The sequence below is a fragment of the Thalassophryne amazonica genome, chromosome 23 (genome assembly GCF_902500255.1).
Source record: "Thalassophryne amazonica chromosome 23, fThaAma1.1, whole genome shotgun sequence".
In the NCBI taxonomy this organism is placed as follows: domain Eukaryota; kingdom Metazoa; phylum Chordata; class Actinopteri; order Batrachoidiformes; family Batrachoididae; genus Thalassophryne; species Thalassophryne amazonica.
Window position 1 is genome coordinate 14568965 of NC_047125.1, and position 14498 is coordinate 14583462.

Genomic DNA, 14498 nt, shown 5'->3' on the forward strand with positions numbered 1-14498 from the left:
TCCCTCTGTGCAATCTCAACCCATCAGGCCCTGAACATTCTCGATTGCGGTTTCTTGAGGCTGAGTCAGATGACAGCGTAAGTTTGTTTTTGTGTATCTTGTTCTGTCAAATGAGTTGACAAAAATTGTAGTCTCTTCTGTTATTTTTAAACACTGTTCAAGTCAAATATCGTCTTAAGCACCAGTATAATTTTGTTCACTGGTATTCAAACAGCTGATTTAGAATCTCATATGGTCAATGATCCTTTTCTGGAAACTGTTTAGGATTTGTATAGTTTTAAATACAGCGACAAGTCTTCATGACACCTACAGAAACTTTTGTTTTGCAGCATGCTGTTTGAGGGTTTAATGGCACTGCTATACTACATAAGATGGTTATCTCCCTGTGTCCCTGTCTTGGTACACAGATAATCCTGTTGTACTTGTCTCTTTTAAAATATGGTATCAATTTCGACTTCAGATGTATTTCTGCTTCTGCTCTTGGCCCATTATGTAAGAATCACCGCTTTCCTTCTTAGACATTGCATTTCATCTATGGGGTAAGAAGGGCATTAAATGTTTCTGTGATCTTTTTTAAGAATAATAACCTTTTCTTAATTTTAATGACATGTCTTCCTTATAAGGCCTGTCCGCATCTCATTTTAGTTTTTTCAAATTTGCACTTGTGCATCTACTATTTTTGTTTACAACCCCTGGCAATAATTATGGAATCACCGGCCTCGGAGGTTGTTCATTCAGTTGTTTAATTTTGTAGGAAAAAAAGCAGATCACAGACATGACACAAAACTAAAGTCATTTCAAATGGCAACTTTCTGGCTTTAAGAAACACTATAAGAAATCAAGAAAAAAAAATTGTGGCAGTCAGTAACAGTTACTTTTTTAGACCCAGCAGAGGGAAAAAAAATATGGACTCACTCAATTCTGAGGAATAAATTATGGAATCACCCTGTAAATTTTCATCCCCAAAATTAACACCTGCATCAAATCAGATCTGCTCGTTAGTCTGCATCTAAAAAGGAGTGATCACACCTTGGAGAGCTGTTGCACCAAGTGGACTGACATGAATCATGGCTCCAACACGAGAGATGTCAATTGAAACAAAGGAGAGGATTATCAAACTCTTAAAAGAGGGTAAATCATCACACAATGTTGCAAAAGATGTTGGTTGTTCACAGTCAGCTGTGTCTAAACTCTGGACCAAATACAAACAACATGGGAAGGTTGTTAAAGGCAAACATACTGGTAGACCAAGGAAGACATCAAAGCGTCAAGACAGAAAACTTAAAGCAATATGTCTCAAAAATCGAAAATGCACAACAAAACAAATGAGGAACGAATTGGAGGAAACTGGAGTCAACGTCTGTGACCGAACTGTAAGAAACTGCCTAAAGGAAATTGGATTTACATACATAAAAGCTAAACGAAAGCCATCATTAACACCTAAACAGAAAAAAAACAAGGTTACAATGGGCTAAGGAAAAGCAATTGTGGACTGTGGATGACTGGATGAAAGTCATATTCAGTGATGAATCTCGAATCTGCGTTGGGCAAGGTGATGATGCTGGAACTTTTGTTTGGTGCCGTTCCAATGACATTTATAAAGATGACTGCCTGAAGAGAACATGTAAATTTCCACAGTCATTGATGATATGGGCTGCATGTCAGGTAAAGGCACTGGGGAGATGGCTGTCATTACATCATCAATAAATGCACAAGTTTACGTTGATATTTTGGACACTTTTCTTATCCCATCAATTGAAAGGATGTTTGGGGATATCATTTTTCAAGATGATAATGCATCTTGCCATAGAGCAAAAACTCTGAAAACATTCCTTGCAAAAAGACACATAGGGTCAATGTCATGGCCTGCAAATAGTCCGGATCTTAATCCAATCTTTGGTGGAAGTTGAAGAAAATGGTCCGTGACAAGGCTCCAACCTACAAAGCTGATCTGGCAACAGCAATCAGAGAAAGTTGGAGCCAGATTGATGAAGAGTACTGTTTGTCACTCAAGTCCATGCCTCAGACTGCAAGCTGTTATAAAAGCCAGAGGTGGTGCAACAAAATACTAGTGATGTGTTGGAGCGTTCCTTTGTTTTTCATGATTCCATAATTTTTTCCTCAGAATTGAGTGATTCCATATTTTTTTCCCTCTGATTGGTCTAAAAAAGTGTTATAGTGTTTCTTAAAGCCAGAAAGTTGCCATTTGAAATGACTTTAGTTTTGTGTCATGTCTGTGACCTGCTTTTTTTTTCTACAAAATTAAACAACTGAATGAACATCCTCCGAGGCCGGTGATTCCATAATTTTTGACAGGGGTTGTATATATTGAAGTTTCACAGTAAACATCTCGAACTTACCCGGTGACTCCTGGATGTTTACTCATGAACCTATTTAACTATCTATTTGAAGGTTTATTTTGAAAATAACAAAAATGAGTAAAACAGCAGAGGATGTAAAGTTTGTTGAAAAAGGAATTAGAAGTCTAAACTTATCAAATCCCACCCCTTCTCCCAATATGATTCATATATCAATCCCAGCGTCCTTAAAATACTACAGCAATAATAATGCTACAATACAATTTTAGAAAAAGAAACAAAAAGAACCTGATTAAACACAACAGAAAAGATAAAACCAACTAACGATGAACATGAATAAATATAGAAATAATGGTTTCCTGTGAACACAGAGTGACTCAGATCTCCACTTCATCCCTGTATCTTGTGAAAACGCATTCTTTATATTTTGTTTTAAACTGCTTTAACTCACTCCTCATCCACATTGTTCCACAGTCTCACTCCACATAATGAAATGCAGAATCTTTTCTTGTTTGTACGGGTTTCATTAATTTTAAAGTTCTTCCCCCTCCCCCCCAACCGATCCATGCACAATTTCTGTATGTTTTTTAATTTTTTTGCTTGTACAAGATCTGTGCTGTTTGGAATTTTACTGTCTGATAATTTTAAGTTTTGACTTTAAGAAGAGTGAGTGAGTATGGTCTTGATAGCTGACATTATGAATAACGCATATTGCCCTTTTTTGAAGAATAGTTAGTGATTTTATTGAACTCATGTAATTATTGCCCCAGATCTCTACACAGTAATTGTTTGATTGTGCTTGCACTTTTGTAAATGATTTGCTAGTGTTTTGTCTTTTGATGGGGGAGGATGATAATTTAAAAAAAAAAATGGTATGAGCTTCATGGAGCTGGAGAGATGACAGTAGACCTTCCATTGTCAGTGGAAGTGCCAAAAAAAAAAAAAAAAACCCAGGCATAAATGGAAACAAACATGGCAATGGACACAGTTGAAAAACACAAGTTATAAGAGATCTAATGGGAAGAATTCCAGTTAAATCTGTACAAATTTCATATGTTGCTGGATATCTAATAGACAGGTAGGATGATGGTCACACCTGCTGTGTCAGTTGTAGTGTTACTTGGTTTCCCAAAATGACACCATTTTATTCACAGCTTTATTTGGTATTTTTCATAGTTTGAAGTCAGAACAGTGTCTCTAGTTTCCTTTTAATGAACTTTGACCTGTTGCGTGTCCTTCTATATGCTGACTGAACAATCTTACTACGCACACTCGCTATGTTTGCCATGGAATCCCCCCCCCCCAAAATACCGCCAATAAAATTTGAAGTAACTTTGTAACATGCTACAGGCATAAAATGTACTTTATAAATTAGATTTCAACACAAGCTGTATTTTGTCATTTTTGTGAAAAATAAAAAGGAACTACACTTTTAAACTGATATTCACATTTCATCTCTTATTCTTCAGGATGATGAAGCAAAAGAAAAGTTACACAAGTCCAAAAAACGTACTGGGAAGGCTGAGAAGAAACGTCTTAAAAAGCAGGTAAGTTCTTTTAATGTCCCATCTGCAAATTTAGCCCCCTCCCCCCCCCCAACATGAAAGTGTTTCATTTAACTTAATTCTTTTCCACTGGAGGTTTTGTCATATCAACATTTCTATGTCATTCTGTTCTCACATGTTGCAGGTGTGTCTCCTCTGAAATCATGTTATTGTGCGGTCAAAATACACAATAGTGGCAGTGAGAGGCTTTTGGATCAGATCCTAACTTTTAATCCTTTATTTATTTATTAAACATAAAGTGGCATGCAATTTTAAGTTAGTACTTGCTTAAATTTACAGTTGTTCCCACTTAAAAATCACTCAAGCTTTTCTTTTGATGGAGTTATTTAGCGTCTCATTAATGGTAATTCTTAAACGCCAATAAATTTTTATACAGTGTAATTTCATATTTTAAAGACAAAGTAAGCAGCTCCCAACTTAAAATACTTTTATGTCATATCACTATAAACATGAAATGTGGGATGTGGGTATGTAGGATGTAAAGAAATTTATGTGGTTGTTATGCAATTTTGCCTGAACAGAAACAGAAGGAAAGGAAGCGTCTTGAGAAGCTGAAGAAGGAAGAGCTGAATCCCTCAAATGTAGAGGTAAGTATTTATCTTCAACGGTGATAAACAATAAAATCCTTTCAGCAAGCCTAGATTTGTTGCATCCATGCAATGACATGTTCTGCCTTTCACAGGAAAAGGGTGATACTCAGCCATCGGAATCAGGCAGTAGTAAACCAGTTGACAGGAATACTGAAGGAAGTGCGAGTGTTAAAGAGTTGGTTTCAAGCAGAGATACAGACGGCAGTGACTTCAGTCAAGAAGAATCCATTGACGGTGAATGTAAGGATGAATCTGATCAGTCAGAGGTACGTAGTCCACATCTTACACAAATTTATCTTCAACATTAAAACGTGACGAAAAAGTGGTGAATAAATAACACTGCCTGCTATGTGGCCTTTACGTTGTTAAATTTATCACTCAGAATAACGTATCAAATCCATCTCCCAAAAATATTGTCAACCTTCAAATCTAATCAGCTCCCTCTTCAGTGTACTGCTTTAAAATTTTCAAAAGCATGTGTTCTATTTGTTTTAGACTATTCATCCTGACAATTTGTGTTTTATTTCTTATTAATATTCTCATGATGTTAATGTGACCATTATGACGTGTGCTGCTTCCTTTCTTGGCCAGGTCACACTTGTAAAAGAGGTTTTGATCTCAGTGGTTAAATAAAGGTTGTTGTTGTTGTTATTATCATTATTATTACTATCATTAAATGGTAAGTAAAAATGTAAATTAACTTAAACTAATAAGTGCATGCAGGGACAGTTCCAACTTGAAAAAAATCCTGAAAAATAACATGTTGAATAGTAACAATTTAACACTTGTAATGTTATTCTGCACAAGTGTTATTGACTTGCGCAGTAATGAATACCATGTAAATAAGTAATGCATTACATACAAAGTAAATTTAGAGATAAACGTGTTCAAACAAAACAGAAAAGCAAAACAGTTCTACACCATTTTGTGCACTCTTGGTGTTCATTAATTTCAGCCTTAGGATGCATGAATTGCATAAAAATTAAAATATATTGGTGGCTGTAGTTTGCATCGCGCACGTATGCCTGGGCCGGTAGAACGTTTGTGGGGCCAGTAATTTTTCAAAGCTATTGGCACTTGGGGTCAGTGACAAAAAGTGGTCAATGTCTAGCCCTGTACTGGAAGGTTCACATACACGTGTCCATGTGCTTCACAGTTCTCACACAGAGTTCAGAAATGCTTAATGTACGGTGCATCCAGAATGTGTTCTTTCCACATTTTATGTTACAGCCTTTTTCCAAAATAGATGAAATTCATTCTTATTCCTCAAAAACTAGTGGTCTAGTTGTTAAGCGTTGAGCTTTAGACCAGAGGCTCTTCCGTTCAAAACCCAGCCAGAACGGAAGATCACTAAGGGCCCTTGGGCACGGTCCTTAATTTAGTTGCTCCCAGTGTGTAGTGAGCACCTTGCATGATGGCACCCTGACATCGGTTTGTGAATAGGTGAATGTGAGGCATAATTGTAAAGTGCATTGAACGTCTGATGCAGATGGCATTGGTTTGGTGTGAATGCTGGGTGTCATGTTTGGACGAAACCAGGCACCATCTCTACAGTGAAGCATGGTGGTGGCAGCATCATGCTGTGGGGATGTTTTTCAGCAGCAGGAACTGGGAGACTAGTCAGGATTGAGGGAAAGATGAATGCAGCAACGTACAGAGACATCCTGGATGAAAACCTGCTCCAGAGCGCTCTTGACCTGAGACTGGGGTGACGGATCATCTTTCAGCAGGACAGTGACCCTAAGCACACAGCCAAGATATCAAAAGAGTAGCTTCAGGACAACTCTGTAAATGTCCTTGAGTGGCCCAGCAGAATCTGATTGAACATCTCTGGAGAGACCTGAAAATGGCTGTGTACCGATGCTCCACATCCAACCTGATGGAGCTTGAGAGGTGCTACAAAGAGGAATGAGCAAAACTGCTGAATGATAGGTGTGCCAAGCTTGTAGCATCATAGTCCAGAAGACTTGAGGTTGTAATTGCTGCCAAAGGTTCACCAACAAAGTATTGAGCAAAGGGTGTGAATACTTTTATACGTATGATTTCTTCATTTTTTTTTTAGGAAATTTGTAAAAATATATTTCATGTTGTCATTATGGGATGTTGTGAGTGGAATTTTGAGGGGAAAAATGAATATACTTGATTTTGGAATAAGGCAGTAACATAAAATGTGGAAAGTGTTCTGCTAATAATTTTTGGATGCACTGTATCTTTGTGGCTGTCTTGATGGGATGTTGGTGACTGTTGTGGAACTTCCAAACAGTCCAGATCCACTGCCTATATTATACATTTCTGCAAGTTAAAAAAAAGCATTTTCTCACTCTTGCGAAAGAAAACAGAACTTCTTTATTACAGTTAGTGTTGCCAAAGCAGTTGTTTTGTAAATCTTTACTCGTAAAGCTAAGTGATGGTGGTGCCGTTTATTTTTTTGTAGGAGCTGGATTTGACAAGTACCTTTGTGAATAAAGCTGCTCTTATAGCCAAGCGTAAATTGGAACAGAAGCTGAAGGTCGAGAAGGAGAAAAAGGTTCCCATTAAAGAGACAAATCGACCAGTCGGGAACCAAACCAGTGAAGACAAAGGCGATGAAAAGAAGGTGAGGTGCTACGGGTGTCAGACCATCTCCGAACATGCAGTTAGATTAGATAGAACTTTATTAATCCCTTGGGGAGACTCCTTCAGGGAAAATTGAGGTTCCAGCAGCATTGTAAAGAAGCACACACAGTATCAAAAGTGAAAGTAAAAAAGCAATTTGTAATTATAAATACCAGACATACTGATGCTACTAGTTTACTGGCTCCTACTGTTCCTCTCCTTCCCATCCTCTGTCTTCCTGTTACCGGGGGGGGTGATGGTCTTGTGGTTAAGCGTTGGGCTTCAGACCAGAGGATCCTCTGTTCAAACCCCAGCCTGACTGGAAAATCACTATGGTCCCTTGGGCAAGGTCCTTAATCGCAGAGTTGCTCCCGGTGTGTCGTGAGCGTCTTGCATGGCAGCACCCTGACATCGGTGTGTGAGCGTCTCTGTGTGAATTTGAGATATAATTGTAAAGCGCTTTGAGTGTCTGCAGTTGGAAAAGCGCGATATAAATGCAGGCCATTTAAAATTTACTCCTCCCCCCCGAGTAAGAAGTTGTACAGTCTGATGGCCTCAGGGACAAAGGATGTTTTCAGTTTGTTGGTCCTGCACTTGGGAGGGAGCAGTCTGTGGCTGAAGAGGCTCCTCTGGTTGCCGATGACGGTGTACTTGGGGTGACTGGCATCGTCCACAGTGTCCAGCAGTTTGTCCAGTGTTCTCTGCCACCGTCACTAGAGAGTCCACCTTCATGCCAACCATGGAGCCAGCCTGCCTGATCACTTTGTCCAGCCTGGATGTGTCCTCCTTGAATCTGCTGCAGTTTATTTTCAGATCTGCTTACATTGATGGATTTGAAGGTTTACATGTTTTTGTCTGTAGGTTTCTGCCACCATTACTGGCCGCACCTTAGAAGATAATGTAAAAATAAGTACAGATCTTGCGGGTGAGTTTTGTTTCTCATTTACTCCCGCTCAGATAGATATTTGAGTGCACATTGTTTTTTTTTTTAAACTTGCTTTTCTGTTTTCCAGTTATTGGAAATAAGTTTGCAAGCACTGGAGAGTTTCGTATGGCTGTGAAGTATTTTACTGATGCCATCAAGTATAATCCTACAGAATATAAGTGAGTATTTGTCCATTAGTTTCCAAATAAACCTACCGGTCATGGTTTTTTTTTTGGGGGGGGGGGGGGCAGTTCTATGGCAACGGAATTACAACAGCAGCAAAATCTGGACATATGGCATCTAACCACGACAGATTAGCTCAGATTGTAATTCCATTACTGTAGAATTGCCCTTTAATGTTGTGCTGCTTCGCTGATTTTCCTGCCATGTTTAAACTTTTGTGTTGCAGACTATTTGGAAATCGCTCCTTCTGTTTTGAAAAGATGCAAGAATACGAGAAGGCGCTGACCGATGCAGAGTTGTGTCTCAGTATGTTTCCGGGTTGGGTTAAAGGTCTTTATAGGAAGGGCAGAGCTTTGGCAGGCCTAAAGGTAAATGCTGAAACGTTTTGCACTACCCAAGGTGCATGCTAAAGTTTAGTTAAGTTTTTGCAATAGTTTTATGATTGAGTGATCATTGTCTTTTGTGTGTGTGTGTGTGTGTGTGTGTGTGTGTGTGTGTGCACACACACACACACACACACACACAGTGTATCGAGAACTAAGAAATCACGTGTACATAAGTATTCACACTTTTTCTCAATACTTTGTTGATGCACCTTTGGCAGCAATTACAGCCTCAGGTTTTCTTGAATATGATGCCACAACCTTGGTGCACCTATCTTTAGGCAGTTTTGTCCATTTCTCTTTGCAGTACCTCTCAAGCTCCATCAGGTTGGATGGGGAGCGTCAGTGCACAACCATTGTACAAATGTTCAATTGGATTTGGGTCTGGGTTCTGGGCTCTGGCTGGACCACTCAAGGACATTGACAGAGTTGTCCAGAAGTTACTCCTTTGATATCTTGGCTGTGTGCTTAGGGACAGTGTCCTCCTGAAACATGAACCATTGCCCCATCCAGGATGTCTGTGTACATTGCTGCATTCATCTTTCCCTCAATCCTGATTAGTCTCCCAGTTCCTGCTGCTGAAAAACATCCCCACAGCATGATGCTGCCACCACCATGCTTCACTGTAGGGTACCTGGTTTCCTCCAAACATGACACCTGGCATTCACACCAAAGAGTTCAGTCTTTGTCTCATTAGAGCAGAGAATTTTGTTTCTCATGGTCTGAGAGTCCTTCAGGTGCCTTTTGTCAAACTCCAGGTGGGTTGCCATGTGCCTTTTACTAAGGAGTGGCTTCCGTCTCGCCACTCTACCATACGGGCCTGATTGGTGGATTGCTGCAGAGATGGTTGTCCTTCTGGAAGTTTCTCCTCTCCACAGAGGAATGCTGGAGCTCTGACAGAGTGACCATTGGGTTCTTGGTCACCTTACTGAGGTCCTTCTTCCCCAGTGACTTAGTTTAGACGGGTGGCCAGCTCTAGGAAGAATCCTCGTGGATCCGAGCTTCTTCATTTGTGGATGATGGAGGTCACTGTGCTCATTGGGACCGTCAAAGAGGCAGAAATGTTTCTGTCCCCAGATTTATGCCTTGAGACAATCCTCTCTGAGGTCTACATACAATTCCTTTGACTTTCTGCTTGGTTTGTCCTCTGACATGCACTGTCAACTGTGGGACCTTATATGTCGACAGGTGTGTGTCTTTCCAAATCATGTCCAATCAACTGAATTTACCTCAGGTGGACTCAAATTAAGCTGTAGAAATGGCTCAAGGATGATCAGTGAAAACAGGATGCACCTGAGTTCAATTTTGAACTTCATGGCAAAGACTGAAAAAAAAATAAAATATATATATATATATATATATATATATAAAAAGAAATCACATTTTCTTAATTTTTTATTTTTAATTTGCAAAAATCTGGAAAAAAAAATTCACATTGTCATTATGGGGTATTGTGTGTAGAAGTTTGAGGGGAAAATGTTTTTACCCATTTTGGAATAAGGCTGTAACAAAAAGTGAAGAGCCATGAATACTTTCCTCATGCTGTGTGTGTGCATATTTAATTAGTAATTGTTTCACAAAATCCATCTTCAATTTGATTTTATTTGAATAGGAATGGTGGAGACAACTTGGATTATATATACTGACCCACTGATGTTTTTAAATCAAAATTGTTTTGTGCCTTAAACTGTTACACCAGATGCCACAGCTGTCTGTGCTTTATGTCGGGGTGCCACAGGAAAGTAAAAGTTTTATTTATTTATTTTCTTAACAGAGGTATGAGGAGGCCGCCGAAACCTTCACAGAAGTTCTAAAGCTCGACAGTTCCTGTGCCGAAGCTGCCCAGGAACTTATGTGGGTTCAGGTCATACAGCTGATGGTGTGTATCTGGAATGTGTCATCTGCTGCGCAGTTGCATTTATTTCAAGCAGGATTTTTGTTGGAAAACAGGGAAATATGCACGTTATTAAAACAATTCGTGCCCAGAAAAATCGGAACGTCTGTGCAATTTCATGAAAGTGCGCCTCTTGTTCTTTTTTACATTTGCATATTAAATATGTCACAGCGCAGTTGTTTCAGTTGGTTCTAGAGTTGGGCCGTACCATTATCGATATACCAGTAGGAAGTTATCCCGCAACATAAACGATATCATTAATGTGCTTTCACATGCGCTGTATGTGGGCAGAACGATGGTGGAAGGCAGAATTCAGTGTAGGAGAGGAAGGAAAGTTAAGTCGACCGTAAACTAAACACAAAGTTGTGGCTGCACGTGAGTGTGATGAATGGCAATATTTTTATATCATTACAGGCTAAAATAAAGCAACATACCACATGTCATCATATTAAGCCCATACAGGCCTTTCTCTGGTTGGCACCAATGATGACTTGTTCACATGTTGTGGTTGTTGTGCATTTACGACTGCACGTAGCACTGTTATTGTTCAGGTTATGGTGCTGTTGATTATTCAGGAGTCTTTTGTTTCAGGAGTACGGCTTCTCTCGGGAACAGAGTTCAAATGCTTTAATTATTCACGGGACAGTAAAGAAGGCACTGGAGGTGCTGTCCACATTAAACAATCATCCAGGTGAGGTTATTGACTTTTACTTCATGTTGCTTTTCTTTGGAGATGAAAATCAGTTTCACTGCTTGAACTGTAGCATAACTGTACGCGTGTTGTCAATGTGTTTTAGGTGTTGTTCAGAATAGTAGTCTGCCACCGGTGCAAGTCGCAAATATCAACGGAGTGTCTCCGGTTCTTTCAGCCAACGCTAACTCTCCTGTTCATTCCCACAATGCACCAGACAAACCTCTAAGCAGCAAACCTTTAGCCTCTATGCACAATACATCAACTGTCCAGAACCAGTCTGAGGCTGTTCCTGATCATGTTACAAAAGCCAAAGGAGGAGAGATTCGACATCCACTGTGAGTGTAAAAAGTAAAAATCATCCATTACTCAAGTCTGCTTATTTGAGATGTCAACATGTTTTATTGTTAACAAACATGCTGAAAGTTATTCATATTATTACTATATTGTTTTAAATATAAGATGACCTTTATTGTGATGACCTTTCTTTTTCAAGACCTATTGGTAAAAATTTCTGGAGACCAAATCTGCTACTTTTATGGTTAGTCATTAATTTCTGTTTTGCAACAATCAGTTGAAATACCACTGTTTTGGACACAAGGAAGCTTTTCTGACATCATTTTCAAGACGTTTTGGGCTTTAACGTAGGTGTTGGTCAACATGTCCACCTGTTGAGCCATGTGCGTTTCAGAGCTCTGTGTGCTTCCAACATGCAACACCATACATTAGTTAGGCTGATTGCTTCAGTCCTTGTGGGTACACTTATTTCATCAGTATTTGACACCACCTATTGTTGCAGGTATATATGAAATGTAATGGTCCAGACCCCACATGCAGTGCACCCCAAAGATGTTTGGGGGGGGTCTTGCGTTCAGAACATTACAGTAGTTACAGCTGAATTAGGCCATTATAACAACCTTGTTAAAGGTGCTAAACAAAGTGTGTTAGTATTGAGTGTTAATTCAGTGGCTTAATTAGCAGCACCATTTGTGTGGCTTTATCAGCATTGATTTCTTTTATCTTTTGTTGCTGCTCCTTTGATTAGATTGTAGATTCTGAGAGTATTCACTGTTTTAAGGAGTTTTGCTGGAGTTGCATGAGTTGTCACACATCATCTACCACTTTCTTTAATTTTAACATTACAATCCTTATCTCTTTTCCGCAGAGAGCTATTTCCAGTGTGGGTGGGTAATATAGTTTCCACAGTAACTGAGCCTATGCTAATGGACCTCTTCAGCAAGTAAGACAACTGGCTTAACTCTTCATTTTTTTTTTTTTTTCTCTCTGATCTACAAGCTTGTGTAAAGGATTCCCTCCTCAAATGCATTTTAATTTAGAGCATCATTTTATTTGCATTTGCAGAGCCGGGATTGTCCATAGTGTCAAGCTTCTGCTCTCCAAACGCTGTGCCTTTGTAAACTTCACCAAGCAAGAGTATTGTGATGAAGCCATCAAACAATTCCATGTGAGTAGATGCCAAGCAACACGGTAACTCATGAAGCGGGCTTCAGTTTTGGCAGGTTTAGATGTTGTCCAAAATATAAACTTAATTGTGCGTTGTGATGCCTTTTGACTCGGAACAAAATGTGTAGAATACTTTTTTAAATTTTTTTTTCAGCTGAAATATCAAATCCTGTTGACTGCTAGTGGTAAGTCAGAATGTGTCCATAGCCACTTTTAAATCAAGGTTTGTGCATTTTTTCAGGGCTTTGAGTTAAAGGGCATCAAGGTCGTTGTGCGATATCCGGATAGAATTCCTCAGGGAATGGGAATTTCAAAGTCAGCCCTCAAAGCTGAGGACCTGCAGGATGAAAACATGCGGTGAGTCCATTTAAAAGTCACCAGATTTGGCTCCTCAAAGCTTGATGGGATGAACTGGATGTTGTACCTGGTTAATATTGTTTTAAACTCTTATTAGCTCATTTGTTTTTACAGACAAATGGAGTATTTTCACAGGAGTAATGGTGGATACTGGAGGCCGCGACCCATTCGGTCTTACAGACACGTCTCTGACCACAGAAAATGAGAGCAAACAAGACGCCTCAAAGCTGCCCCTGGACCTGCGTTTTGGTTGTCTCAGTATTTTTCTTAGAACATGAGGGAGCTTTGAATTTTTCAACTGAAACTTTGATTAGTTTTGTTGAATCTGTTATTAACAGAAGTTTCTTGATGTAAATCTGAAAGCCTGAGATAAAGTTTGAGTGCTAAAACGACGAAAAAATTAACAAATGTATTGAATGCCTCTTATTTGTTCATATGAGGTGTTGCACAGAATTTAGTATTCTGAGTGTAACTCCCCCCCCGTTTGTGTTCTGTAGTTGGTTACTACAGGAGCATAATTTTAAGTTTTAAGTTCTGAAACCCTTATTTGTGCTTTAAAAAAAAGTAGTGTTTTACCCCAAACTCCCAGACGTGTTAATGGCGCCAGGCAGCATTTGTCATCACTCATTATTATTATTATTATTATTACTATTATAATACTGTAATTTTTAGAAAGTGAAGAAGCTTGTGTTTATAGCTGTATTCAGAGAAGATATTTTTCTTATTTACAATCAAGAGTTCTTATGGTTAGTTTCACAGATGGACGCCATATCGCATGTTAAACATACTATGTAAAGCTCATGATGATGTTATCAATGGGTGCCCGCAGAGCTTAATTGAAGAATTAAACACTTTCATATTGGAAGTTGCTGTTTCATACCTGTGATTATTATTTTTTTTTTTATTGGCAGCCAGTTTGTGAACAGCGTGTTTGGGGTAAGAGAAATGTTGGCGTGAACTTAAAGGTGTTATACCCATTAGATATTTCACAGTTTATTGCATTTGAAATGTAGCACCTTTATTTATGGTATATCACAAAGTTACAGATAATGTAATTACTGATAACTTTATTTTGATGGGATTCTACAGCAAGTTACCTAAACTCTGTAAGGGAGATAGAGTATCTCGTCAATAGTTTTACATCCTCATTGAAGACAACTTTGGATGCTGTAGCTCCTCTGAAAAAGAGAGCTTTAAATCAGAAGTGTCTGACTCCATGGTATAACTCTCAAACTCGTAGCTTAAAGCAGATAACCCGTAAGTTGGAGAGGAAATGGCGTCTCACTAATTTAGAAGATCTTCACTTAGCCTGGAAAAAGAGTCTGTTGCTCTATAAAAAGCCCTCCGTAAAGCTAGGACATCTTTCTACTCATCACTAATTGAAGAAAATAAGAACAACCCCAGGTTTCTTTTCAGCACTGTAGCCAGGCTGACAAAGAGTCAGAGCTCTATTGAGCTGAGTATTCCATTATCTTTAACTAGTAATGAGTTCATGACTTTCTTTGCTAACAAAATTTTAACTATTAGAGAAAA

At 39.0% G+C, this 14498-nt stretch overlaps 2 protein-coding genes across 3 annotated transcripts in view; both read left to right on the forward strand.

The window, feature by feature from the left end:
• Positions 1-5820, forward strand: part of mfsd8 (major facilitator superfamily domain containing 8) — a 21513-nt gene extending 15693 nt beyond the window's left edge. Inside the window, exon 13 of the transcript XR_004558850.1 lies at positions 5808-5820. The gene's annotated coding sequence lies outside the window, so the exon portion shown is untranslated. The remainder of the gene's footprint in view (positions 1-5807) is intronic.
• Positions 1-13830, forward strand: part of LOC117504622 (hsp70-Hsp90 organizing protein 1-like) — an 18312-nt gene extending 4482 nt beyond the window's left edge. The window contains exons 5-19 of one of the 2 annotated variants that reach the window (XM_034164117.1): positions 28-77; positions 3788-3865; positions 4405-4470; positions 4566-4739; positions 6908-7069; positions 7930-7993; positions 8082-8172; positions 8403-8544; positions 10334-10438; positions 11045-11144; positions 11251-11482; positions 12310-12384; positions 12507-12609; positions 12850-12965; positions 13080-13830. In XM_034164117.1, coding sequence (XP_034020008.1) covers positions 28-77; positions 3788-3865; positions 4405-4470; positions 4566-4739; positions 6908-7069; positions 7930-7993; positions 8082-8172; positions 8403-8544; positions 10334-10438; positions 11045-11144; positions 11251-11482; positions 12310-12384; positions 12507-12609; positions 12850-12965; positions 13080-13170 — 1649 coding nt within the window. In that variant the 3' untranslated portion in view covers positions 13171-13830. Of the gene's footprint in view, positions 1-27; positions 78-3787; positions 3866-4404; positions 4471-4565; positions 4740-6907; positions 7070-7635; positions 7639-7929; positions 7994-8081; positions 8173-8402; positions 8545-10333; positions 10439-11044; positions 11145-11250; positions 11483-12309; positions 12385-12506; positions 12610-12849; positions 12966-13079 lie in introns of both variants that reach the window. The other variant, XM_034164118.1, reaches the window with a different exon arrangement.
• Positions 13831-14498: the final 668 nt, after the last annotated feature.